This window comes from Macrobrachium rosenbergii, chromosome 54, assembly GCF_040412425.1.
Source record: "Macrobrachium rosenbergii isolate ZJJX-2024 chromosome 54, ASM4041242v1, whole genome shotgun sequence".
Lineage (NCBI taxonomy): Eukaryota > Metazoa > Arthropoda > Malacostraca > Decapoda > Palaemonidae > Macrobrachium > Macrobrachium rosenbergii.
In genome coordinates this window covers 35323198-35350697 of record NC_089794.1, presented here as the reverse complement: position 1 = coordinate 35350697, position 27500 = coordinate 35323198, and the positions used below count along the sequence as shown (strand labels likewise).

The window sequence follows — 27500 nt, the reverse complement described above, 5'->3', positions numbered from 1 at the left end:
TATTCGAGTCATGCATCACCTCGTTTTCGTGCCACTTTGGCATAGTCCTAAATCAATGACATTGTGATGCTTCGCCTTACAACCCAACTTCTCGCTTTCTCTGCGGTAAAGATTGATGCCAAGGACACACACTCTCTCTCTCTCTCTCTCTCCATCGTAGTAGAGACTTTCACTAACAGAAATATCTCTCTTCCCCCGTCAGATCTCTTTCTCTCTCTCTCTCTCTCTCTCTCTCTCTCTCTCTCTCTCTCTCTCTCTCTCTAATTTAGTATAGATTTCCACTAGTATAAACATCAAAGTCTCTCTCTCTCTAATTTAGTATAGATTTTCACTAGTATCTCTCTCTCTCTCTCTCTCTCTCTCTCTCTCTCTTTCAAATAGACACACGCTCATCAATTACACTTAAAACAACTTAATTCTGGACATGACAAGGACATTCGGAGACGCATCACTTTAGCCTTAGCACTTGCACAAAACACTCGTTATATCAAAAAATTGTTGACGGATATTTTCGGCAAGCAACACGTACCCACAATCTACGAAAAAAAAAAATCCTTGTCACTTCGACGCCTGTGCAGCACCGTGTATCAGAATAAAACAGATCCCCATTTAATTTCTGACAAGTAACCTTTTGGCAGATGACGTGGGAGATAACTGACAGATCACCTATATAGACCAGATTTTTTTTTATCCTTCTTATCGGGCGACTTAGAAAGTCGAGCGTGCCTCCTTGTCAACCTTTGATGGGGGTCAGTGATTTCTTGGGCACACGAAAAAAATACTGAGTTGTGTGTGTGTGTGTGTGTGTGTGTGTGTGTGTGTGTGTGTGTGTGTGTGTAGCCGCTGTAGCGGGATGGGAATGTAGCTACCTCGCTTAATAGAGTTCGAAAATATAAACATCATAAAGGTATTTGTTTGAAAGCCGACGAGAACAGACATCCAATTCCCATACCTGACCTTGTCCTGAAAAGGTCGACAGAAATTTATGTAAAAACGAACTGGTTTATATTGGTGTCAATTCAAAGGCTTTACTAGCCCCGTCTTGCATGAAGAGAGAAAACATGGCTAGTAAAAAAAAAAAATGTCTGAACTGTCTTGTTAAAAAATATACAGAAAAATACACGAGTGGGGTCTAACTATTTGCGAACCGACAGATCCACTTCTAGGGTAAGTTATACCAATTGAGGAGTGCAGAAGCAGCAACCAGAACAGGCAAGAAAAGGAACTGATCAGTATACGGAGGTTTTCGGGGATTGCAGATCCCTGTACTCTTGATGTGGCGGTACGAGGTGACCGAGCGGGTAGAACCGAACTGACTCGGGACAAGCTGCAAAAACAAGTAATTGTTTCCTAATTATCAGAAATTACAGTGCTCCAAGGCACAGGAGCGCCTAGCCCAGGGTCTGAACTCCCTTGGGGAAGAAATGTTCCTTAAATGACAGACGAGCGCCCCCCACCCCCAATCTCTCTCTCTCTCTCTCTCTCTCTCTCTCTCTCTCTCTCTCTCTCTCTCTCTCTCTCTCTCTCTCTCTCTCTCTCTCTCTCTTGAGGCCAACAACAATCTCAGTATGCTACTGCAATGACGATAAAGGTGGATGGGTGGCATGAGGAGTTTGTGAAATTTCATGATGGAGTAACTGGGACAGCAGGGAATGTGTGGGTGTAGAAAGATAAGAAGAGTTAATAAAAACCGTTAGTGATGGGATGAGGAAATACAATGTGAAGAAACAGAGAAGATTCCTTGGGATGCAATTTTGCATTATCTGAGGGATCACGTCAAGGAATGCAAAAGATGGATATTGTAGACAAGAATAATATGAGGGAGGAAAAAAAGGCATGTAACATTAACGGGGAGGAAGAAAGTGAGCACAAACTTCAGGGACAATAAGAAGTTGTTCTACAGGGAAGTAAATACAGAGAGAAAGGTTGACAAACAAGTGCGTCCCGGAACAAAAATGCAAATGGAGAGACGTAGTCTGGGGTAAACACAATCCAGGGTCGATGGGCAGAGTATTTTGAAGATTTTTTGAATGTGGGGAATAGAAGAGAGGACTGTAGGGAATAATAATAAAAGGCAGAAATGAATGATGCAAGAATGGACAGGGTTAGTGTAAGTTTGACAATTCATGAGGAAGTGACTGATGATGAAAAGCGAACAATCAAGAGGTTCAAGAATGGAAAGACACCAGGAGTTGATGGCATTAAGAGCAAGATGCTTCAATATGGTGGATAGTGACACTGAATGGCTGACCAAGATTTGCAAGGTGTATTTGGATGAAGAGACGTTCCGAAGGAATGGGTGAGAGGAATAATTCTTCCATGAAAAAAAAGGTTAAGGTGACAGAGGAGAATAAAATAATTACAGAGGCATAGCATTACATAGTATTCCTGGGAAAGTGTATGGTAAAATTTTGACTGACAAAGCAAGAAAATCAACAGGGTTAGTAAAGGAAGGACAGCCTGGAAGGGGATGTATGGATCAAGTGTCAAGTTATAAAACATTTACGCAAGAACACTGCAAATATAAGAAAAAAAAGTATCAGGTGGCACATATGGATCTAGAAAAGACTTATGACAGAAATGACAGAGTGGCAATGTGATGGGTATTGAGAATGTACAATATAGATTCTACGCAACAGACAATGGTGAAAAGATGATATGAAGGAAGTGCAGCATGTGCTTTAACACGTCAACGGGAAAGCAACTGGTTTGGTGTGAAAGTGGGTCTGAAAGAATGGTGTGTTATGTCTCCACGGCTGTTCAACACCTTTATGGCTAGAGTGATGCAAGAAGTCGGAGAAAGGACAGTGGATGTTGCTGAAAAGGAGTGAGATAAGGAAATTTGTCCTCAGTGGAGTGTGGAGTGGTTGATGTTTTCAGATGATATGGTGCTGATCATGGTAGTTAAGAGAAACTGCAAAAACTAGTAAAAGAATTTGCTGCAAGATGATTAAGTTGAGAGTAAGTGTGAAACACGAGTAAGGTTATAAGGGTAAACTGAAACCAGGAAGATGGCGTAATAAATGTTAATATTGATGATGGAAGAATGGCAGCGGTTGGTTAATTCGTTTAAGTATTTGGTTGTAAACATAGCGGAAGACGGTAGCATGAGAAAGTGAAAAGGTGGAGCAACACAGGTAGCAGTGGATATTTGGAATGTCTTCGGAAGCGAAGGTGGGAATTTATGAAGGGTCTGTTGTGCCAACTCTCCTTCATGTGAGTAAAGTGTGGATGTGAAGTATATTTATCATCTCGTACCATCTCTCCTTCCAAAAGAAATGTAAACAGATAAATCCGAAGATTCCTTAATGCCACAGAGAAAGGCGCCCGCACCAAGATGTTTTAATAGTAACAAAAAAATAAAGTAAAAAATATATAAAAGAAGACAGTGTTAAGACTAACAGTAGCTTCTATATCCCACAAAATCATTTAAGCTCCTGAAAATTTATAACGCGGGACACTGGCACCCTGCTAAGGCCATATGGGAAGTTAGTCACGCCCTCATCTGCCAGCAATCCGTGGCCATTTTTCTAGTAAGCAGAGGATTACCACACTCTAGTTCTCCCTGACAGAGAGAGAGAGAGAGAGAGAGAGAGAGAGAGGGTGAGAGAATTATTTAATTATCTGCCAGTTGAGAGAGAGAGAGAGAGAGAGGTGTAGTAAGGAATTATTTAATTATCTGCCAGTTGATGCACGTAATATGAGAGAGAGAGAGAGAGAGAGAGAGAGAGAGAGAGAGAGAGAGAGAGAGAGAGAGAGAGAGAGGGTGTAGTAAGGAATTATTTAATTATCTGCCAGTTGATGCACGTAATATGAGAGAGAGAGAGAGAGAGAGAGAGAGAGAGAGAGAGAGAGAGAGAGAGAGAGAGAGAGAGAGAGATGGTGTAGTAAGGAATTATTTAATTATCTGCCAGTTGATGCACGTAATATGAGAGAGAGAGAGAGAGAGAGAGAGAGAGAGAGAGAGAGAGAGAGAGAGAGAGAGAGAGAGAGAGAGAGAGAGAGAGAGAGAGAACGATATACCAGGTTTGAATAATTGCACATAAATGCCACACTGTAAAAAGAAAATTTAACCATACACAGTACACGATTCAGTTTGGACCAACTGAAGCATCATGGGAAAAGTCTAAATTCATGGACGGTCCCTACAAAAAGAAGAGCTATGTAAAATCAAGGGGCCACTCCCTATGCAAAGAAACAGCCCCATAGGAACGAAAAACGACATCATTACAGAGGTGGAACTCATATAAACACAGCATACTTCTAAAAATTAAGTACTTCCTAAAATTTCTGTTATCCTTGAGAGAAAGGGGAGAGAAAGGGGGGGAAAACTTGCTTGAGTGCGAAGCGTCGTGTGAACTAAAAGGTCACGAAGAAAGAAATAGCTCAAAATCTTGAAGCTCTCGAGAGCACTGTCAACGGTAATATCTGTAGAACAAGAAGTGCGAGACAACTATTTGGTAGAGCTGAAGTGAATCCAAGCGGAGATTTGTTTTATCAAACTGAAAACCTTTGAATTTATTGAATGAAGAGCCTCCCCAAATGTGACAATGATATTCCATACAGCAAGATCGAATCCAAATACATCTACGGATGCTGCTCTCTCTCTAAAGAGACTGCCCAAGATTCCCCATCTTCAAAAAAGAAAATGCTGAAAAACATGGGTTCATTTTCAATGTTCTCCAACATATTATGATGGGGGAGGGAAAACAAAATTAGGAGACTTACAAAAAACTGATCTTAGGGGATTTTGTTAAAAGAAACCACAACATCAGAAGACACAGGGGAAACTGGTCTTGGGAGATTTAAAACGGACCAATCTTATTTTTCTGCACCATTCAGAGGCGATGTCGAAATCCGCATTAATAGCATCACAAAAGGTTACGCAAAACTGAGAAAAAAAAAAAAACTAGGGTGATTCAAGACAACTTAAACAAGAGGTTCTGCCTACAATTAAGAAAGGGAGAATTGACACACATTGCTAAACGCCTTTCAAAGAAACGAGAAACATGGATTGAGCGTCACAATGTCTGAATGAACAAAAGAACAGACAGACAGATAGACAGAGAACAAGCTCGTGATGTTGCTGACCCCATATGGGAACGGACAAACTCAACCCGCATGTCATCCCCCCCCAACCCCCACCCCTCCTTCCCCAAAACAACCAACTCGAACACAACTTCATCCCTTAAGACTAGCCCGGCATTTTACATTAATAAGTCTAAGCCTCTCTCTCTCTCTCTCTCTCTCTCTCTCTCTCTCTCTTTGTGCACATAGAGTGATTTTATTGGTCGAGCCTACAAATTTGTAATTTGTTTCTGTGTGTGTCGAGCTCAAATTTGTAATTTGTGTGTGTGTGTGTGCACATGGAATGATTTTATTGGTCGAGCGTACATGATTTGTAATTTGCTTTCTCTCTTCTCTCTCTCTCTCTCTCTCTCTCTCTCTCTCTCTCTCTCTCTCACACACACACACACACACACACACGCACGCACACACGCACAGGTAGCAGCCCAAAATTTTCCTTTATTTTACCATAACAATACCAAGCTATTCAACTACACAGAAAACAAAAAGAGGAGAGAGAAGAGAGAGAGAGAGAGAGAGAGAGAGAGAGAGAGAGAGAGAGAGAGAGAGAGAATCATGCCATGCGTTTTTTACATAAACTGAACAACTGACTTGCAAAGAATTTGAAGCTGAAACGTCATTTACATTTCACGAAAAAATTTTTCTCTCGCCCTTTCATGACTAATCCGAATGATATGAAGATATCTTTCTGAAAGGTCAACTGTACATAATATAGGACTTCCGGTCGCAGCGATATCCAGTGTGGAATCATATTTCACACAAGCTGATGGTTTTGTATGATTGTTCCACATCAGTGTTATAATAATAATAATAATAATAATAATAATAATAATAATAATAATAATAATAATAATAATAACAACAATACGAAGGGCGTACACTCTCTTTTAAGCATATTCTGTTAAAAAGAATGCCAGCATCAGTGGAATTGATTATATATAAGATCTTTTCAGTTCTTCTTACTATTCTCTTTTCTTCAAGGCTGATATCTGCCGATGTACAGTACATAAATTGGCTTTCCCTTATCCAGATCATGTACATCGGCCAGTTCTTAGCAGATATCAACCTTAATGAAAAGAGAAGAATAAGAAGAACTGAAAGATCTTGTATATAATCAATTCCACTGATGCTGGCATTCTTTTTAACAGAATAATAATAATAATAATAATAATAATAATAATAATAATAATAATAATAATAATAATAATAATAATAATACGAAGGGCGCACACTCTCTTTTAAGCATATTCTGTTAAAAAGAATGCCAGCATCAGTGGAATTGATTATATATAAGATCTTTTCAGTTCTTCTTACTATTCTCTTTTCTTCAAGGCTGATATCTGCCCATGTACAGTACATAAATTGGCTTTCCCCTTATCCAGATCATGTACATCGGCCAGTTCTTAGCAGATATCAACCTTAATGAAAAGAGAAGAATAAGAAGAACTGAAAAGATCTTGTATAAAATCAATTCCACTGATGCTGGCATTCTTTTTAACAGAATAATAATAATAATAATAATAATAATAATAATAATAATAATAATAATATATAATAATAATAATAATAATAGTGATCTGCGTCCAAACACAGTTCAAACTCCGTGATTCTTGTTGCTATAACCAATGCCCTTTCTTATCTTCCTTCTACTCTATTTATAATCTCACTTTTTTTTTCGAAAATCGCATCTGCCTTCTTTCCTGGTAAGAAACTACTTTTTTCCTTCCTTCCTGGAAAGAAACTACTTTTCCTCCTTCCTTCCTTCCAGGAAAGAAACTACTTTTTCTCCTTCCTTCCTTCCAAGAAGGAAACCACTTTTTCTCCTTCCTTCCCTTCTGGAAAGAAACTACGTTTTCTTCTTCCTTCCTTCCTTCCTGGAAAGAAACTACTTTTCCTCCTTCCTTCCTTCCTGGAGAGAAAATACTTTTTCTCCTTCCTTCCAAGAAAGAAACTACTTTTTCTCCTTCCTTCCTGGAAAGAAACCACTTTTTCTCCTTCCTTCCTTCCTGGAAAGATACCACTTTTTCTCCTTCCTTCCTTCCTGGAAAGAAACTACTTTTCCTCCTTCCTTTTTTCCAGGAAAGAAACTACTTTTTCTCCTTCCTCCTTCCTTTTTTCTAGGAAAGAAACTACTTTTTCTCCTTCCTTCCAAAAAAGAAACCACTTTTTCTCCTTCCTTCCTTCCTGGAAAGAAACCACTTTTTGTTTCTCCTTCATTCCTTCCTGGCAAGAAACTACTTTTTCTCCTTCCTCTCATTCTAGTTCACATTCTTCCTAGTCCAAAGGGCACTTAATTGCCCATCCCGACGTTCTCCGCTTTAGAGAACTTAATGTAACCCACTACCGGTCACGTGAGACTCCGAGATTGTGGTTTCAAAACATTCATTGCTGAGGATGGGGCTGCTGGCCCCACGCCCCTTTTAAAACAACTATTATCAAGCTGTTACAATAACTGAACTTTTAAGAGCTGAGAAAAACTGGTTGCCTGTTTTTAATCTTAAACATTTCTAACGAATATTTTTCACTACACTTTTAGTTATCTACCCTATAATATCCCACCCACATCCCCATCCCAACCTTTCATTTAAGTGCAAAGCGCAATGGGATGTTGGTAAAATTCGTTGGAGTAATAAGTGATAAGATTCGAGTGCGTTTGTCACATTCGTAAATTCATAAAAGTAGGAAGCACTAAGATTAGCGCAGACGTGTAACGCAATACTCTATGTACGTATATTTGTATTAAATCATTTTAAATTATAAAAATAAAAAAAACGAGGGTGCGTGCGCACACGCCTCACGCAATACTCGTTCTTAAACCGAAGTGGTGGGTTCACCAGAAATGTGACGAAAGCGAGTTACACGGTACCAGTGTCCTCAACCATGAATGACTCACAGCTTCGTCTAATAATAAAAACCACTACTGGGTCTCTCTGCCACGCCCCTGGAACCCCGAGCCCTCTCCTCCAACCCCCATCCTGTATTATTCCCTTCAATACCACGCCCCCTTTCCTCCCATCACTGTAACTCCCCCATGGTTTGTACCCTCCGGTTCGCGAAGATGCCCTTAACAAGCAATTTGTCAGGCAGCGAAAATAAATAAAGGTTTCGGTGGTCTTGTCAAGGGCCAAATACATCGTTATCGCAACAATTTTAAGTTGATGTGTGCTCACATATTATTATTATTATTATTATTATTATTATTATTATTATCATTATTATTAGCAGTAGTATCTTTACCTTCTTCGTTCGTTATTTTTATATTATGGGTACAGTTGATGTTCAACACTACTTCCAGTACCTATGTATTTTGAAATTACAGTACTCCTGAAAAAATTACTGTAATCATTGTTTTTACTATACTTCATTTTCATTATCACTTCCTTTAGATCTGAGCCCTCACCCCCTCCCCCCACAAGCCTTTTTAACCAACCCAACTCAGACTGGCTTTATTCTATACCATCCAAGCTCAGTCAGTCAGGAAGGGGCCACTGAGAATTTCCCTAAACATACAAACTAGATTCGATCTACCAAATGTTTCTGAAGATCAAAATTTCAGCACAATGATGTTTCCTGAGATGAAAGATATGGCACATGTTTCACGCCCTACATACTGCCACATATTTCCAAGTCTTTCAAAAAATGTCATTCCACAAACTGCTCCGATTGGTGTTAGCTTCCTAACACTCCTCCCCGCATCATGACTGCCAACCCCGTCGGACGTCAAAGACAAAACTCTCTGGGCAAAATCAGTCACAGATAGAACAATGAATCGAATGAGCTAACGAACAAAAATATAAGAGGAAGACGGTATAACCAGTGCATCCCTCGCCTGACGCATTCCTCATAAGAAAGAACCTCTATTCCCTACCTTTAACGCACGCACACACACACACACACACACGCTTAAACTCGACCCTTTACTCTCGACCTTTGAAATGAGAGAGAGAGAGAGAGAGATTCACTAAGGGAGCCATATTGTTCATTCATGCAGATCCCCTGAATGGTAAAACGAAGCCGTAGACACAAATAAACTACAATAATACGTTTCATTGCTCATTTAACCTTTAAAAGGGACAAAACAAACATCCGTCGGATGAGTGAAGGCTTCCGGAAAGGAAATCCACATTCTGAATAGGAAGCAAACAGCAACCGATTATTATTATTATTATTATTATTATTATTATTATTATTATTGGCAGTAGTATCTTTACCTTCTTCGTTCATTTTTATATATGGGTACAGTTGATGTTTAACACTACTTGTAGTACTTATGTATTTTGAAATTACAGTACTCCTGAAAATGTTATTGTAATCATTTGTTTTTACTATACTTCATTTTCATGAACACTTCCTTTAGATTTGAACCCCCACCCCCTCCCCCCCAACAAGCCTTTTTACCCAACTAAACTCAGACTGACTTTATTCTATACCATCCAAGCTCAGTCAGTCAGGAAGGGGACCACTGAGAATTTCCTTAAACACAAACTAGATTCCATATACCAAAAAATATTATTAATATTATAATTATTATTAATAATGTTGATCAAAATGTGTAAGGAAATTCACATAATGAATACAATGCAAGCAGTTACTGATTATTATTATTATTATTATTATTATTATTATTATTATTATTATTATTATTATTAGTAGTAGTAGTAGTAGTAGTAGTAGTAGTAGTAGTAGTAGTAGTAAACTCTCAACTGAGACAAGACTACCAGACCTTCAACTTGTAAAAGCAATCTTCTACGGAACAGAACGCCAGAATGGGAAACATGAAAAGCGACAAAAGAAATTCCAATATCATAAAACAAGTAAATTCTCTAACAAAGAAACCTGACAGCCGAGAGAAAGTGTGAGAAAGTGACATTGGGAATAAGAAAAGATCAAGGGCAGTAAAACGGAAACGAGTTAAAAAAAAAAAAAAATGTTGAAAGAGCACAGCAATTCACTAACAAAATAAGAAAACGAAAATGGGGCATTCTTGAGGAAACTACTCTCATTTTTCTTCACGGCAAAAAATTAATAACATCTCTTTCACTTCTCAGACGGTTTAAGACTGGTTAGGAAGGGGGGTGGGAGACTGATTTGAGTGGTAATCGGTCACAGCTAGGCCTGTGGGCCTACGACGTTGAGAGAGCTAAAAGAATAGATTAGAATGTAGAATTTAGGCCAATGGCCAAGCGCTGGGATGTATGAGGTCATACAGCGCTGAAAGATAAACTGACAGTACGAAGGTTTGAAAGGTGTAACAGGAGGAAAACCTCGCAGTTGCACTAAGAAAGTGTTAGAGGGTGGAGAGTCAGATGGAAGAAAAAGAATATGAACGGAGGTATAGTAAAAGGAATGAAAGAGATTGCAGCTAGGGGCCGAAGGGACGCTGCCAAGACCCTTGAGTAATGCCTACAGTGTACCACGTGAGGTGCACTGACGGCACTACCCCCTTACGTGGGAGAGAGCAGAGAGGATCTTCGAATGAACGGTAGCGAAAGAAGGGGCGATGATTTGTGGCCTTGAAGGCAATTTAAACAGGACGATGGCCTCGGGTAGCCAGTGTGTGTGTGTGTGTGGCTTTGGGTGCATTTTATTTTCACTTTTTTTTCGGTTGTTGGCCCGCGCCATGCCCATCTAGGGCGTTCACTTAGCCCTTCAGCGGGGAGGACTCAGTGCCACGTACTCTGAGAGGACCCAAAGACGCCCTGAAACAAGACTTAAGGGAGAGAGAACTACCGCGGCGTTCCCTTGCTCACTCTCGGCGGAGAATCGGAGTGGAAAGTCTCTCTCTCTCTCTCTCTCTCTCTCTCTCTCTCTCTCTCTCTCTCTCTCTCTCTCTCTCTGACGTAACAACAGTGATAATATGTCTGAAACTGTCTGCATATCTCTTTCACTACTAACCGATCTTTTAAATTCACTGGTAATCCTCTCCTATTCTCACACATCCTCTAAAATTTATTTAATCTCCTTCATTGATAACGGCTCGCCCAAAATTTCTCCGTTCTCCTCCCTCTCTCAGCTAGTTTACATGGGAGGCAGTTTTCTCTCTCTCTCTCTCTCTCTCTCTCTCTCTCTCTCTGAACCAGAGGACCAAAATTTCTCTCTCTCTCTCTCTCTCTCTCTCTCTCTCTGAACCAGGAGATGAACAATTTCTTTCTCAACTCTCTCTCTCATCCACAGAATCAAAGTTTCTCTCTCTCTCAACTCTCTCTCTCTCTCTCTCTCTCTCTGAACAGAGGACCAAATTTTTTTCTTTCTCTGTCTCTTAGCCAATTCTCTCCAACTCTCTCTCTCTCTCTCTCTCTCTCTCTCGTCTCAAAATCTCTCTCTCTCTCTCTCTCTCTCAACTAGAGGAACAATCCACAGGATCCAAATCTCTCTCTCTCTCTCATCCACAGGATCAAAATTCTCTCTCTCTCTCTCTCTCTCTCTCTCTGAGTACACAGAACTGACTCACTCCCTTAACCAGAGTACTTGGGACACTCTCCCTCTCTGTTCAAAAGAACTCTATCCTACGAAGTGCAGAAGGGTACATTCCAAGATCGAATGGCAGTTCACTTCTAAATCCGGTATACAAGTTTGTTTCAATATACTCGTATTTTCGAGGAAAACTCAAATCCAGCAAAAACGTGAATTTCACTAATATTACCCGTAAAAATCATCCAATCCTCATAGTAACAGCATAGCGCATTTTTTTTTTTAATTAGGAAATGCAGGACGTTCGAACCCTATGTTCCATTACGTCACACACCAAGGGGACAAGAAAGAATGAGAGAAGAAAAACGGAAACACCGGACAGGATGGATGGAGGGATTTAAGTCTAGGAAAACGGAAGCATGGAGCAAATTCCAAAATTAGGTAGTGGAGGGCAGGAAACATTGCAAACTAATTCCCCGAGTAAAGGTGGAAAACGTGCTTTTACTGGTGCTGCAAAACCTTCTGTCTAATTAATATGTAGAAATGATTTTCATCATCGTCAACGGATTTAAATCAAATTTTAAAAAGAGAGTCAGCTCATCTAAGGTGTCATACATATTTGCTAAAATTTTCTTAATTGTTCACCATTTTATGTATATGAATATATCAATTTACTTCTTAATTTGTTTTCATATATATTCGTTTTTCTTCTAGCCTTTACTACTTCTTCCTCGTTTGTTTAATTAATAAATATTCTGGTTAATGGCCTTATTTGTTCCTTATATAAGAGGCTTTACACTACAAACTGGACTCTCAGGCACAGGGGTCAACTGGCTTAATTGGTCCTAAATAAACCATTCACTATCAGACTTGGAGTTCTGAGCCTCCTCCTGTGTTTCCACAGTCATTTGACCTGCCAGTATTCATGTCTCTTGCAGTGCTAAATTTAGAGTGGTAAGCTGACTCGGCCTCTTCGCAAAAAGGCGACCAGAAAGATATTCAAGATCTGTTTCATGAAAACTGCTGAAAAACATGGTTGCTGACATTCTTTTTTTTGGCCATGTAATATGAGAGAGAGAGAGAGAGAGAGAGAGAGAGAGACTTTTCTTTGAACAGATATATATAGACATGTATGGAAAGAGAGAATACCCTTCTTTAAACAGAGAGAGAGTACAGAGATATGTAAGGAGAGAGAGAGAGAGAGAGAGAGAGAGAGAGAGAGAGAGAGAGAGAGAGAGAGAGAGATTCTTTAAATAAAACAGACAGGCAGAAAAAGACTCTGTGAAAACATGACAAAAGTATAGGACAGACACGACAGACAGTCCAAGAAACCCGAGTTCCGTAGACGCCGAGGCGCTGTCGACTCTTAACCCACTCCCCGTCTCCCCCGCCCCAGGTAACCACCCCCCACGCCCTTCCCTCCTCTCCCCTCGCCTCCTCAGGCAGGTACTGCACACTCGCCACCCTTCGCCATTACCTTGCAAGGGAACGACCTTCGTTCTCGCCCCCAAAAAATCCCCTTCGGCGGTAAAAGACCGACCGGCGGAAGCACCGACAACAACATCCTGGCTGGCGTCCAGGACTTTGAACGCTACAGATACTGTGCCTCCAGACGTGGCAAAATGTGTGTGAGAGAGAGAGAGAGAGAGAGAGAGAGAGAGAGAGAGAGAGAGAGAGAGAGAGAGAGAGTCAGCATTAAAATATATGGTAATAATGGTACTACCAAACAAAAATGAGAGAGAGAGAGAGAGAGAGAGAGAGAGAGAGAGAGAGAGAGAGAGAGAGAGAGAGTCAGCATTAAAATATATTGTAATAATAGTAATACGAAACAAAATGAGAGAGAGAGAGAGAGAGAGAGAGAGAGAGAGAGAGAAGAGAGAGAGAGAGAGAGAGTCAGCATTAAAATATATGGTAACAATGGCATTACCAAACAAAAATGAGAGAGAGAGAGAGAGAGAGAGAGAGAGAGAGAGAGAGAGAGAGAGAGAGAGAGAGAGATAAAAACGTGGAAAGAGAAGTCCGCAATCGTGCCTCCCAAAACGACAGCAGCTACCGGAAAACGTCGAAGAAAAACTGCAGACGAAGCGAAAGAATAAAATGAGACAAAAACGCATCCGGTCTCCATTATGATAAGAAACTGAAGATTGTCTTGTTGTCTGTAAAAGAAAACTGTTGTGCCGGCTTTGTCTGTCCGTCCGCACTTTATTCTGTCCGCACTTTTTCTGTCCGCACATTTTCTGTCCGCACTCAGATCTTAAAAACTACTGAGGCAAGAGGGCTGTAAATTGGTATGTTGATAACCCACCCTCCAGTCATCAAACATACCAAATTGCAGCCCTCTAGCCTCAGTAGTTTATATTTTATTTAAGGTTAAAGTTAGCCATAATCGTGCTTCTGGCAACGATATAGGATAGGTCACCACCGGGCCGCGGTTAAAGTTTCATGGGCCGCGGCTCATACAGCATTATACCGAGACCACCGAAAGATAGATCCATTTCCGATGGCCTTGATTACACGCTGTACAGGAAGCTCGATTGTTTCTTCGACGCATTTTATACTTGTTTTTTAATGAGCAGAGGAAACGGCTGAGACCTAAACGCTGCAGTGATGATGATATTATTATTATTATTATTATTATTATTATTATTATTATTATTACGAGCTTGATGGCGGGCGCTACACTGCGCTGGATACCCGGCGCTGCCCGTCATTTCTCCCATACCCTACCGATCCCCTACCTCCCCTGCCCCCACCCGGGGTGGACAAACAGGTTTGCAGGAGGAGAGTGGATGTGTCATGTCTCCCCTACCTTCCCGATTCCCTACCTACCCCGCCCCCACCCGGGGAGGACAAACAGGTTTGCAGGACGAGGGTGGATGGGTCTTGTCTCCCCTACCCTCCCGATCCCCTACCTGCCCCACCCCCACCCGGGGCGGACAAACAAGAAAGATACATTCGGATTTTATTATTATTACTATTATTATTTTGGCCTGTCACAGTCATCCTAGGTGGTTTTTATAGTGTGGGGTTCCAGGTTGCATCCTGCCTCCTTAGGAGTCCATCACTTTTCTCACTATGTGCGCTGTTTCTAACAGCACACTCTTCTGCATGAGTGCTTGAGCTACTTCTGCATCTAGTTTCTCCAGATTTCTTTTCAGGGATCTTGGGAGCGTGCCTGGTGTTCCTATGATTAGGGTACAATTTCCACTGGCATATCCCATATCCTTATTTCTATTTTCAGGTCTTGATGCTTATCAATTTTTTCTCTTTCTTTCTCATCTACTCTGGTGTCCCATGGTATTGCGACTTCAATGAGTGATACTTTCTTCTTGATTTTGTCAATCAACGTCACGTCTGGTCTATTGGCACGTATCACCCTATCTGTCACGTCTGGTCTATTGGCACGTATCACCCTATCTGTTCTGATACCATAGTCCCAGAGGATCTTTGATCGTTTTCTATCACTCCCTCAGGTTGGTGTTCGTACCACTTATTACTGCAAGCTAGCTGGTGTTTCTTGCACAGGCTCCAATGGAGGGCTTTTGCTACTGAATCATGCCTCTTTTTGTACTGGTTCTCTGCAAGCGCCGGACATTCGCTTGCCATGTGGTTTATGGTCTCGTCTTTCATATTGCACTTCCTTCATATGGGTGAGATGTTATTTCCATCTATTGTTCTTTGGACATATTTGGTTCTTAGGCCTGATTTTGTGCCGCTGTTAGCATTCCTTCTGCTCCCTTCTTGAGTTCTCCACTCTGTAGCCATTGCCATGTTTCATCTCTGGCCAGTTCTTTAGTTTGTCTCGTACTGTCCGAGCATTGGTTTGTTGTGCCATTCCTCTGTTCTGTTTTTAATTCTCCTGTCTCTGTATATTTCTGGGTCTTCGTCTACTTTTATCAGTCCTTCTTCCCATGTGCTCTCTAGCCACTCGTCTTCACTGGTTATCAGATATTGCCCCAGTGCTCTGCTCTTGATGTTGACGCAGTCCTCTGTGCTTAGTAGCCTTCGCCCCGCTTCCTTTCGTGTTATGTATAGTCTGTCTGTATTTGCATCTTGGGTGTAGTGCTTTGTGTATTGTCATGTTTCCTAGTTTCTGGTCAAAGCTGCGGAGTTCAACCTTTGTCCACGCCACTACTAATGCGCTGTATCTGATTACTGGTACTGCCCATGTGTTTATGACTTTCGTCATGTTTCCGGCGTTGAGTTTTGACTTGAGTATCGGCTTAAGTCTCTGCATATATTCTTTCCTGGTGGTATTATTATTATTATTATTATTATTATTATTATTATTATTATTATTATTATTATTATGCTTTTGTCCTCACCATCATCAGGGTTTATTATTACCATTCGAATGTGTTGTACGGTACTTTGTTTTGTGATTTTAGTGACATTTGGTTATTCGTCTTTCTTTTACATATACTTCTACATAAAATTTTCTGTATATACACATACATTTTAAACACACACACACACATATATATATATTATATGTATGTATAATTATATGTATATATACTGTACATTACACCCCACCAAACACAGTTCTATAAAACACATTCGACTGATAATGATATCCGTTGATGATGGCGATAAAAATAAAAACATCAACACCAACGGATAAAATGAGTCTTTAAAACCACAAGCAAGTTGTTACGACCTCACATACATATATACATACATACACACACACACACACACACACACACAGTACATACACACACAAATTAAACTCAATTTCAAAGAATGTATAAATTCCTTCTGTCCTAACTACTCCTTTTTTGCCGCCCCCCCCCCTCCGCTCTGTGCTAGATATAAATTTGCAGTTGCTCACGTCTTCGTCTTTCTCAGGTCGAAATATTCAAAGAAACAAAAAACAAAAAAAAAAAAAAAAACAGGGATCAGACAAAGCAGCTGACAGCAATGAACCCAATTTGCCCAAGTTCATGCCAGTCGTGTGTGTGTGCAACTGTTGGAGGACGACCTCCATCCGGTTTCATCGAGGTCTATTGACAACTTCCTAAATTGCCTTTTGATAACCAGACTGAAATCTCAGCCACTCTTGGAATGTTGTCGTCGCTTTGTTCCTTTTCGTGGTGGTCCTCGAGTGATTCTCTTCGTTTCTGTGCTTCATTGTGACCCACTGCCAATAACGATAGTCTCCTGGTGTGAATGAGGTTGTTAGCCCATGCCAATGTTCACAGATATCTTCACAGGAATTTATGCACCTATTTGTTGGTCACCCACCCAAGAACTGTCATGACCAGATGTTGTTTGCCCCTGAGCATGAATTCTATTCTAAGAGGAACCTTGTGTCAAAATGAAAGTGTTTGGAGAAGAGTTTATTTTTTCAATAAAATGACATGAATGGAATCCAAATCAGCGCGAGACATAAAAGAAGCTTTTCAAGAACAAAATGAACTCTTATCGGGTCAGGTTTTGTGCCCTCTTACCGGATATTAGAACGCTTGCCCTTTGATATCGCGGGGGGAAAAAAACGTTTGTTGCTGAAACTTCCAACTGATCATACAGGATTCTGATGCGAGTGGCAGCAAGTCACAATGTCACACTACTGTAGTACCACTAAAGCATTTGCAATGGGTCACAAGGACACACGAGTGCCACTGAAGAGTTGTGCATGAGTGAATCCTAGACCAGACCTGCAGAGCAGAACGCAATCAATGTGCATTCTCACGGATCTTCAGATCTCAAGTGCATTATTTCCTCTCGGTGGAAAAAATTCTATAAAAATAAACAAACGGCACAAAATATACGATCTCTATATTGTTAACAAAACTGCCATTTGAATTTCCTTGGTACATCTGGAAAAGCAATTTAAGAATTAAAATAGCCATGTGTCAGAAATCCTTTCTGAAATATGGTACACTACCAGAGAATTCCTTAAAACTCAGGCTCTGTATATAACCCAGCTTGTTATCAGAAGCGTTAACTTACAAGGTCAGTGTGTATACATCCTCGGTCGTTTTAGTGGGGGGGGGGGTGTTACTCCTTTACTGGAGGACACCACTCATACTACACTGGCTGTGGGCGGACATCAGCTATTCCTTTGGAAGATCTATCGCTTTCTCCGGGGGTGATGCTTATGTTCTGGTTTAATCTTCAATGCTGACGCTATATGAAAGCAGTTGGTCGCCTGCACCACTGATCTTGGAAAAAAAAAGACTGTTTGGACATAAAGAACACGAAAGTTAATTCGGTTGGCCCATCAAATATCCACTTTGAATGCAACCGCAGCAGCATAAGACAAATGAAAACTTTTCTGATTCGTAGATTACACTAAAAGTTTCATTTTCGAAACAGTAAAAAGTAATAAACGGAAATGTACAAAAGACCAGAGAACTTTATCATAGTATCTACGGTCTAGCGAAGAAATGCTACAATTTTGGCCTTTGAGAAAATAATCACTAAACCCAAATGGGCACCCAGCTATAAAGAGCGATGCGAACCACAGCAAAAGGTTAATAATAATAATAATAATAATAATAATAATAATAATAATAATAATACATGAAGCACAGGTATTTATAGCAGGCGGGATGGTATAGGCCTATAAGATCACAACGCCTACAGGACAGATTTTACCATCAAGCCACAGCCAATCGAAATTCAGCCTACTAACCAACCCAGCCATTGTAAACCACCCTACCTGCTAATAAACAATAATAATAATAATAATAATAATAATAATAATAATAATAATAATAATAATATCTTTCAACTTTGACGAATGGTAAAAATGAAAAGGTTCAAAACTTCGATAATAATTGTATTCGGCAATTCCAAGCACCTGAGAATCACAACGATTTATGTCCATTTTTCTTGTTTTTTAGCAGACAGGCTATCTCCTCCGACGTATGATTTTTTTTTTTTTTTTTGTGATTCGTAGTGTGATTCAAAGCTTCAGAAATTATTTGTTCCAAGATTCCATAGCTTTTTTGGTACGCGTCCTTGATATTTCCTGGTTTACAAAAAATATAGATCACTGCTCGAGATGTACAGCTTAACGTCCATCACACATTTACTGAATCACAGTTAAATTCATAAATCTTTTACATAATAAATGTAAAGCATGTCTATCACTACACACCATATTTTGACAACAGATTCATAAATAAAAACAATTAATAATTTTTTTGGAATTATCAGAATGAATAGCATTTTCATCCCAAAGTTCCAGATCTCGCGTTCCCTCTTATTCCACTCATCATGACGGAAACAAATCCAGATAAAAAAGGGAAGGATTAAGAATACGATCAACGCACCTGTCGAGCATAACAGCTTCCTGAAACTTTCAACAGACCTTAGGGGTATGGTATGAGCGGAACTGGTCATAAGCCAGGATTGAAAAGGGCATGGGGATAGCAACCTCATCCCACAATACTTATCTAGAGCCAGAAACCGAACACAATCTCAGCCAACCGATGTAGGTCGAGGGGCATATGATATATATATAATATATTTATATGCATATATATGTATATATATGTGTATAAACACACACATATATATACATATATATATTTATACATATATATACAAATATTACATATAATATATATACACAAATTCCACCATACATAATATACAACAACCCACAATCCTCAAGTTTTTCTGTGTCATTTATGCAATTCAAACAATTTACTACACTCCTTTTGCACTTGCAAAAACACGGCCAAGGCAAAAAAAAAAAAAACCATCTCTTTGTTTCTATCTCTCCTTTGTAGCACCTGTCAGCTGCGTATCTGACTTTGCAAATCCAAGCATTTTCTACAAGAACTTCCAGTCCAATGCAATGTCTCTTATTATTCTGGGAGAATTTATTGTAGGCGTGAAGGTTGGAAAGATATAAGAAGGAATCTGCAGGAAACAAAATAAGTTGGAGAGAACAAAGTCCTCTTTTGATAGCCACTATTCAATGGATATATGAAAAAGCGGATAAGTGAATGAAAGAACAAAGCAAAAAAAAAAGAAATAAGGGGCCAAATGGAAAGGAAAGATTCAAGTACAGGAAACGAGGATGAGAAAGATGAGTTTGAATAATGCAATAAGAGGTTACAGGAAAAGGAAGAAAACGTGAAATGCAACGCTGCCCAATAAAATACGGAAGTTACATGGCATACTTTTCATTAATCAAGTACACCAGCCGATAAAGGGATTCACTAAAGAACAGTGTAGGTTCAGAGAAAGAAGAGGATATGTTTGTTATACAACATTTATGTGAGAATTCTGAAAGAAAAGGGGGAAAAGCTTGAAATGGCGCGCATGAACATACAAATAACTTAGAATAAGAACCGATTTAGACAGTGTGGAGGATGATAGGGGCTTATGATACAGAAGGTAGACTGTAAGACAATTTTTGCTATAACAGAAGAGGTGGTTATAATATGTAGATGGGAGTGAATGAGTTGATAAAAAGTAAGTCTGAGATTAGGACGTGTAACATAGTTGTTTGATATCTTCCTTAATAGCTTGATACACGAAATCATACAAAGGACGGAATCTTTACTTGATTGGAGACACCACAAAGAAACTACAGAAACAAGTGAAAGTCTGAATGAGTAAATTAATGTGAGCAACCATATGGTTATAATGGAGGGACAGCAATGGTTTTGCTAGCATGTAATGGAAGGATAGAAATGGCTGATTTGCTCAAGTGTTCGGGAGTCACAATCCACTGAATCTCAAGTTCGTGCAGGAAGGGATTGTTGAGCTACTCTCCTTCATGGAGATCAAGCAAAGTTGCTGAATGTGAATAATATAAGAAAAAAAGCGCCAAAGTTTCTAAGGCGAAACAGAGTTTTCTGTACAGCTAATAATGCTGTTATGAAACTCTCAGCTACCACCAGGCAGCGCTCACCGCTCAGTTGATCCCCATATGCGAACAAGTGAAGGTGCGTCGGCGACGCCTCCGGAAAGCGCTGCCAGACGGACGATCCATGGCTAACCTTAACCTTAAATAAAATAAAAACTACTAAGACTATGCTGCAATTTGGTATGTTTGATGGTTGAAGGGTGGATGCTCAACAAACCAATTTGCAGCCTTCTAGCCTTAGTAGTGTTTAAGCTCTAAGGGTGGACAGAAAAAGTGCGGACGGATAGACAAAGCCATCTAAATTGTTTTCTTTTACAGAAAACTAAAAAGGGTTAAAGCTGTTGAGATAAACCATTTGTACACCATGTGGTATATGAACAAGTAAGCAGGTGAGAAAAGTGGAAAAAGTGGTAAAAAAAGTTAGCTTTAATGAACTAAGATGGGTTGGTCGTGTGGAGAGAACACAGCACTAAGTTGATAAAAAGAGTGTATCATTCTGAACTGTTAGGAGGAAGGAGAAGAGAAGGAACTAAGAAACCATTCGACAGATGGTGTAAAAAAACATTGGAAACGAATAACACCAATGACCACGAAGGTGTAGTAGGATTCCACACACTGCTAGCAATTCTTTTTGGTGCAATAATCTGCAAATTGTGTAAGTTTTCTGCACTGGGAGTTCACTCATGATTCAGAAGTGAAGGTATGAATTTGGCAGTTTTCTCCTCTTGAGACGCCCCTGTTGGGGAAACCCTTCAAGTTAACACACTCACACACAAACACACACACACACACACACATGTGTATATATATATATATATATATATATATATATATATATATATATATATATATATATATATATATATATATATATATATATATATATATATATATATATATATGTGTGTGTGTGTGTGTGTGTGTGTGTGTGTGTGTGTGTGTGTCTGAGACCCAAAAACAACTACGAAAAAAATTAGAAATAAAAAAATCAACGCAAAAAGGACAATGCAATCAGGACATTAGCGCGGCGATGACTCCCGAACACCAAGCGGCCTGGTCTCCCAACCAGTCTTCGACCACGCTCTCAAACAACCCTTTTGGAGCTGGCTGGCTGGCTGGCTGACTCCACGCCGAAGCCACGCCACACCCACACCCCACACCCAAGCCCAGATGCACAACCCCACCCGCACCACCGACTAATCCACCCACGTCCCGCCCTCAACCATAAACCGCAACAGCATATCCACAGCTACACTCAATCCCACCTCCGCCCCCCGCCCCAACAACCCCTCCAGAACTCCAATATGGCTCCAAGGACAAATCCGCTTTCCTCCTAAGAGTCCTAGCGCGTGCGTGTTATGCTCAAGTGAGGAGCACGTCTAAATGCTATGGGGTGGTGGGTGGGAGTACCAGGGTTGACTGCGTTTGCCGCTGACTATGCAGCATTAATATAATGCTCAGTTTCATATATACATATATATATATATATATATATATATATATATATATATATATATATATATATATATATATATATATATATATATAAAATTTCACGAGAATGCGCAACCTGTATGTTTATCTTCATGAGTAACAACATAGGTCTACCAGTGCTGAGCTGCCCGATGTAGATACACCGTCGTCCACCTAATCATATATGGCCGAGCTACGGAGTGAGAGATATATTCATTCTGTATCCCTAACACACAGAACATCTCCACAATAGGTGTAGCAAACTTCACCTCTACACACCGTATATATTTATAACAGGATGCCCTACAATACATACGAACAACCATATAGACAGAAAATGTCTTTACAAAGACTAGTAACTCTAGTTACGTATTTCTTTGTCCATTCAAGCTTTAAATACGTAAGGACTCAAATCTGCCCATCCCACAGGGTTCCCATAAAAATAACACCGTTTTTAAACGAAGAGAATCATTTTAAATTTAAATTTCTTAATAAACAAAACGTTAGAATCACTTCTTGACTGAACAGTCAACTACAAAAATTTAAAAAATCGCTAATATTTTTGGGTAGTAAGAAATTAGACAATACTAGAACAACGTCAACTGACTCATCAGAAAAGAATGCACGGCCTCATTACGTGTAAAAAAATAGGATTAAAATTACTGTCCAGTGATATTAAGGGCACAAAGAGAGACAGACTGGCTGATGAGGACGAGTTGAGTGCAATGTTGTGCTACTGGGGAGCAAAGGAACCTGTAGAGAGAGATAGTGCAGCTATGTCGTCAAAAATAGCGGTGCATCGCTTACATTACTTGTTTTAAATTCAGTGCTTCCTGAATGTTCATACAAGTGGGTAAAATTAAATTATATATATATATATATATATATATATATATATATATATATGTGTGTGTGTGTGTGTGTGTGTGTGTGTGTGTGTATGCGTGTGTGTGCATATATATATAATATATATATATATATATATATATATATATATATATATATATATATATATATATATATATATATATATATATATATATATATATACACACAGATACACACACATACGCAGTATACATATACATGTATATTTTACATAATCTGATATATATATATATATATATATATATATATATATATATATATATATATATATATATATATATATATATATATTATATATATATATTATATATATATGTGTGTGTGTGTGTGTGTGTGTGAACCATGAATTACAACAAAAGATACAAGACAAAGCCCAGCCAAAATCAACGCAGAGCAATTAACTTTTATTCCTCTCGAATCAGAAGCGATCGAATGTACTTACTATCGAGTTTGGCAACAACATCGTCGATGACGCACTGTTTCGTGTAGGAATCCTCTATCGTTGGGTCGTAGTCGGTGGCGAAATAACTCTGAAAAATAGCAAGACCAATAATTAGCAAAATAACAGTAATAATTAGATTTATTCAATTTTTTTTGTATTCTCGGAGGGTGTTAGACTTCAAATTCTGTGCAATTATTTTGGGATGAGGATGTCAGCTCCTATGCTTTTACTAATAATGGTAAATAAACCGATCAGGGTCAAAGAACCTTCCGATTACCTCGTGACGTCATAGCTACCCTTTGCCCTTTACTAATAAGGGTAAATAAACTGAGCAAGGTCACAGAATCTTCCAATAAACTTGTGACGTCATAGCTACCCTTTGCCCTTTACTAATAGCTGAAAATAAACAGAAAGGTTACAGTATCTTCCAATTGCCTCGTGATGTCATAGCTACCCTTTGCCCTTTACTAATAATGGTAAATAAACTGAGCAAGGTCACAGAATCCTCCAATAACCTCATGACGTCATAGCTACCCTTTTCCCTTTACTAATAACGGTAAATAAACTGAGAAAGGTCACAGCATCTTCAAATAGCCACGTGACGTCATAGCTACCGAATACTGCACCAAGTTTAATTGATAAGTAGAACCAGCACATAGTTCTGCCATCATCAACCAAGGCATTTGTTACTCTGTAAAATTTCAAGCCTTTTCAAGAATCTATTTAAGACGAATCTCGGATATTTTCAGCTCAGCAAAGGGGCAAATGTCATTTTCAGGCGGTTTTATAAATCCCGCCAACCTTCATACAAAAACAATAACTACCTCTGCCAACGCATGTGGGAGAAGGTCATATCCTCACCCGTATGTCTTTGAGACTTGCCAAATGCTGCACATTTACAGAATTAAGTGACCTTCCTGATATCATTAACTTTTTGCAGATATATTCCCATGGAAATTATCTCTAGATCTCGCCATTTTACAATGATGTGCATTACTTCCGGTTTTGAAGGCTCCATAGCCTGTTAACATATTTGTGGCATATTATTATTATTATTATTATTATTATTATTATTATTATTATTATTATTATTATTATTCAGAAGATGAAACATATCCATATGGAACAAGCCCACAGGAGCCACTGACTTGAAATTCAAGCTTCCAAAGAATTCATTGTTCATGAGTACTACATTCATGCATTTCATTATTATGAGTTCGTCTATTAACTGTTAAGACGCCTCTGAATACCTGCGCTATCTAAAGACTGCTTTTGGTATTCCTGTTATTTAAGACGTGAGTGATGGTGTAAACGACGGGGACGCTTTACCCAGGTATCCTCATCTCGAGTTACTTTAAATCAATTCAACTCACGTTACTTCCATGTGAGATATCCTGAAATCTAAGACTCGAAACCCGGGTTCCCGTCTCTCTCTCTCTCTCTCTCTCTCTCTCTCTCTCTCTCTCCTCGGTTTAAATGCTGCTAAAAGCATTTTACAATACAAAAAGAAATCAAAGAAACAATTGTCTCATAAATACAATAAAAAATTAGTGAACCATAAGCTAAATAAAATCAACAATCAGGCATGAGAGAGAGAGAGAGAGAGAGAGAGAGAGAGAGAGAGAGAGAGAGAGAGAGAGTATCTGAATCATCATACATTATGAATTTACGATTCTGGCTGCGCAATTCTATGCGCGCTCACACATACACACACACGCACACGCACAAACACACGCACAGTATGAATGATGAAAACGGGTCCTGGGTCTCTCTCGAGTCCGCTGGTGCATCCCAGGACACTGTAAATAAATAGCAGACGAATCCGAGATGCGTTTCTTTCACCGCCCTGCTTCGAATAACACTAAACGCTCCAGTCCTAATGAAAACGCCTGTTTTAAACGCTGTGCAAACAAGTTTCGTTCGCCTCCTCGCTCCACTCCACTGTGAAAATAAGCAGCAAGGGTTTGCTTTTAATTAGAAAAACTGTCTGATACGCATCGCGGAATCAGAGGACAAGGGACAAGGATATAGGAAGCAAAAATGGAGAAGTATGAGGCAACATGGCATGACTTAAAACAATAAAGTGAAGGATAAAATTATAGAAATTAAGGATATACATGGGTAACTCAAAAGGCACAAAAGGGCATGACCTAACAGAACATAGTGCAGAATAAAATGATTAAGGAAATACAAGGACAAACTAAAAGGTATATAAGGCAAAATACGGGGAATAACAGATCAAAGTAAAAATGCTTAAAATATTAAAATAAAAGGGGTAAAAAGAGTGAAAATAAAATGATAAAAATTAAAAAACAAAATAGCAACCTAATGGGCTTTAAAGGCAAAATACAATGAACCCCAGAATAAAGCACAACTAATCAAAATATAAAAAATAAACGGAATAAAAAAAAAATAAATAAAATCATAAAGGCTGCTGCTTCTTCTACCCTTCCGAACGACAGGAACTCTCTCAGTAGCACTCGCAAAGGACACACATGGGTTTGTTTACATTGTTCGCGCAATGTAAGCAACTATACATCGCCGGAGAGATCTGTGGAAGGGAGTGGCGGGGGGGTTAAGAAAGATGGCGGCGTCGTGCTGAGAGCCAGAATCAACACCTCACAATATATTGGCAATACCTTCGAGACCACAAGGAGTTCTACATTGACAAGTGAGTCCTACTCTCTCTCTCTCTCTCTCTCTCTATTTCATTCTTCATTGACATGTGAGTCCTAGTCTCTCTCTCTCTCTCTTTCATTCTTCATCGACATGAGAGTCCTAGTGTCTCTCTCTCTCTCTCTCTCTCTCTCTCTCTCTCTCTCTCTCTCTCTCTCTCTCTCTCTCTCATTCTTCATTGAAATGTGAGTCCTAGTCTCTCTCTCTCTCTCTCCCCCTCTTTCTCTCTCTTCTCATTATTCACTGACAAGTGAGTTAGTCTCTCTCATTCTTCATTGACATGTGGTCCTAGTCTCTCTCTCTCTCTCTCTCTCTCTCTCTCTCTCTCTCTCTCTCTCTCTCTCTTCATTGACAAGTGAATTAGTCTCTCTCATTCTTCATTGACATGTGGTCCTAGTCTCTCTCTCTCTCTAAATTGACAAGTGAGTCCTGGTCTCTCTCTCTCTCTCTCTCTCTCTCTCTCTCTCTCTCTCTCTCTCTCTCTCTCTCTCTCTCTCTCTGAAAGAAAATCAAAATATACATTACCACAAGGCGACTCCTTCACCTGTCAATGTTTACATACCTGTCCGTATGTTAATTACCTAATGGCCCACCTTCAGTTGAAAAACTTACCTGTACAAAGGTGATGGATTCGCTAATCAAAACAGAGAGCACCTGGATGACGAGCGTTTTATCTCTCTCTCTCTCTCTCTCTCTCTCTCTCTCTCTCTCTCTCTTAGTCTCATAGCTTGGTGGTAGGGCGTCTAGCTCACAAATGGACGACCCGTATTCAAATTTAAAACCGGACGGGGAAGCACAGATGGGCATGTGGGCCTCCACTGACCTAAGCAACGAATTATGAACCAAGTTGTTATACGATTGATGTGGGTTGCAGCTAGGATGGTGGGGGAGAGAAACTTTACGCGAGTGTTCATCGCATCGTAAAATGTATACCATAAAAAAGGAGGGCTTCCATGAGGTAAACTTCTAACCCTACTGGGGTGAAGCTCTGAATAAGATAATTCTCTCTCTCTCTCTCTCTCTCTCTCTCTCTCTCTCTCTCTCTCTCTCTCTCTCTCTCTCTCTCTCTCTCTCTCTTTGTGTGTGTGTGTGTGTATAAATAATTAAAACAGCTCCTTCATGAATAACTGAATTATAAAATTATGATTTTTCTTAAAAGAAGTACAATATCCTTGCAAAAAATATGTTATGTTGCTGAACTTTCTAAAAAAAAAAAATAAATAAATAAAAATAAAAAAATAAAAACTTGTACCCGTTCGCAAGAGCAAGAGTACAAGACCTGTACTCTATGTACCCTTTTGAATTGGGTATGCTGGACCAACCGAGATTTGGGATTCTACAGTGAATACCAGGATCGATGAAACTTATGTAGTCATGAAAATTTGTGGCTGTACAGGGCATATTAGCACAGATGCGTTTATCCAAAAATTCCCATTTTATCTACAGTTCCAAACACCTCCCCGCTACATACTTGAGCAATATTTTCACCCTAGATATCATTTACGTGAGATTCAGAAAAATAGTGATAAACTGGATCCTAACTCACCTGTCCATATATTCCCATTTTCTCTACATATGCAGACCATATCCATCTCTTCACTATCATCAAACAATCAGCAGCAAAAATTCCAGTTTCTTGTGTATTATTCCTCACACCAGCAGGTACTTAGGGATAAGTTAAACAACACT

General features: G+C 39.5%; 1 protein-coding gene across 1 annotated transcript in view; it reads right to left on the bottom strand.

Moving 5' to 3' along the window:
• The window catches only part of Ras64B (ras-like protein 2), a 109890-nt gene that overhangs the window by 26853 nt on the left and 55537 nt on the right, over positions 1-27500 (bottom strand). The window contains exon 2 of the mRNA XM_067097921.1: positions 23136-23223. Coding sequence (XP_066954022.1) covers positions 23136-23223 — 88 coding nt within the window. The remainder of the gene's footprint in view (positions 1-23135; positions 23224-27500) is intronic.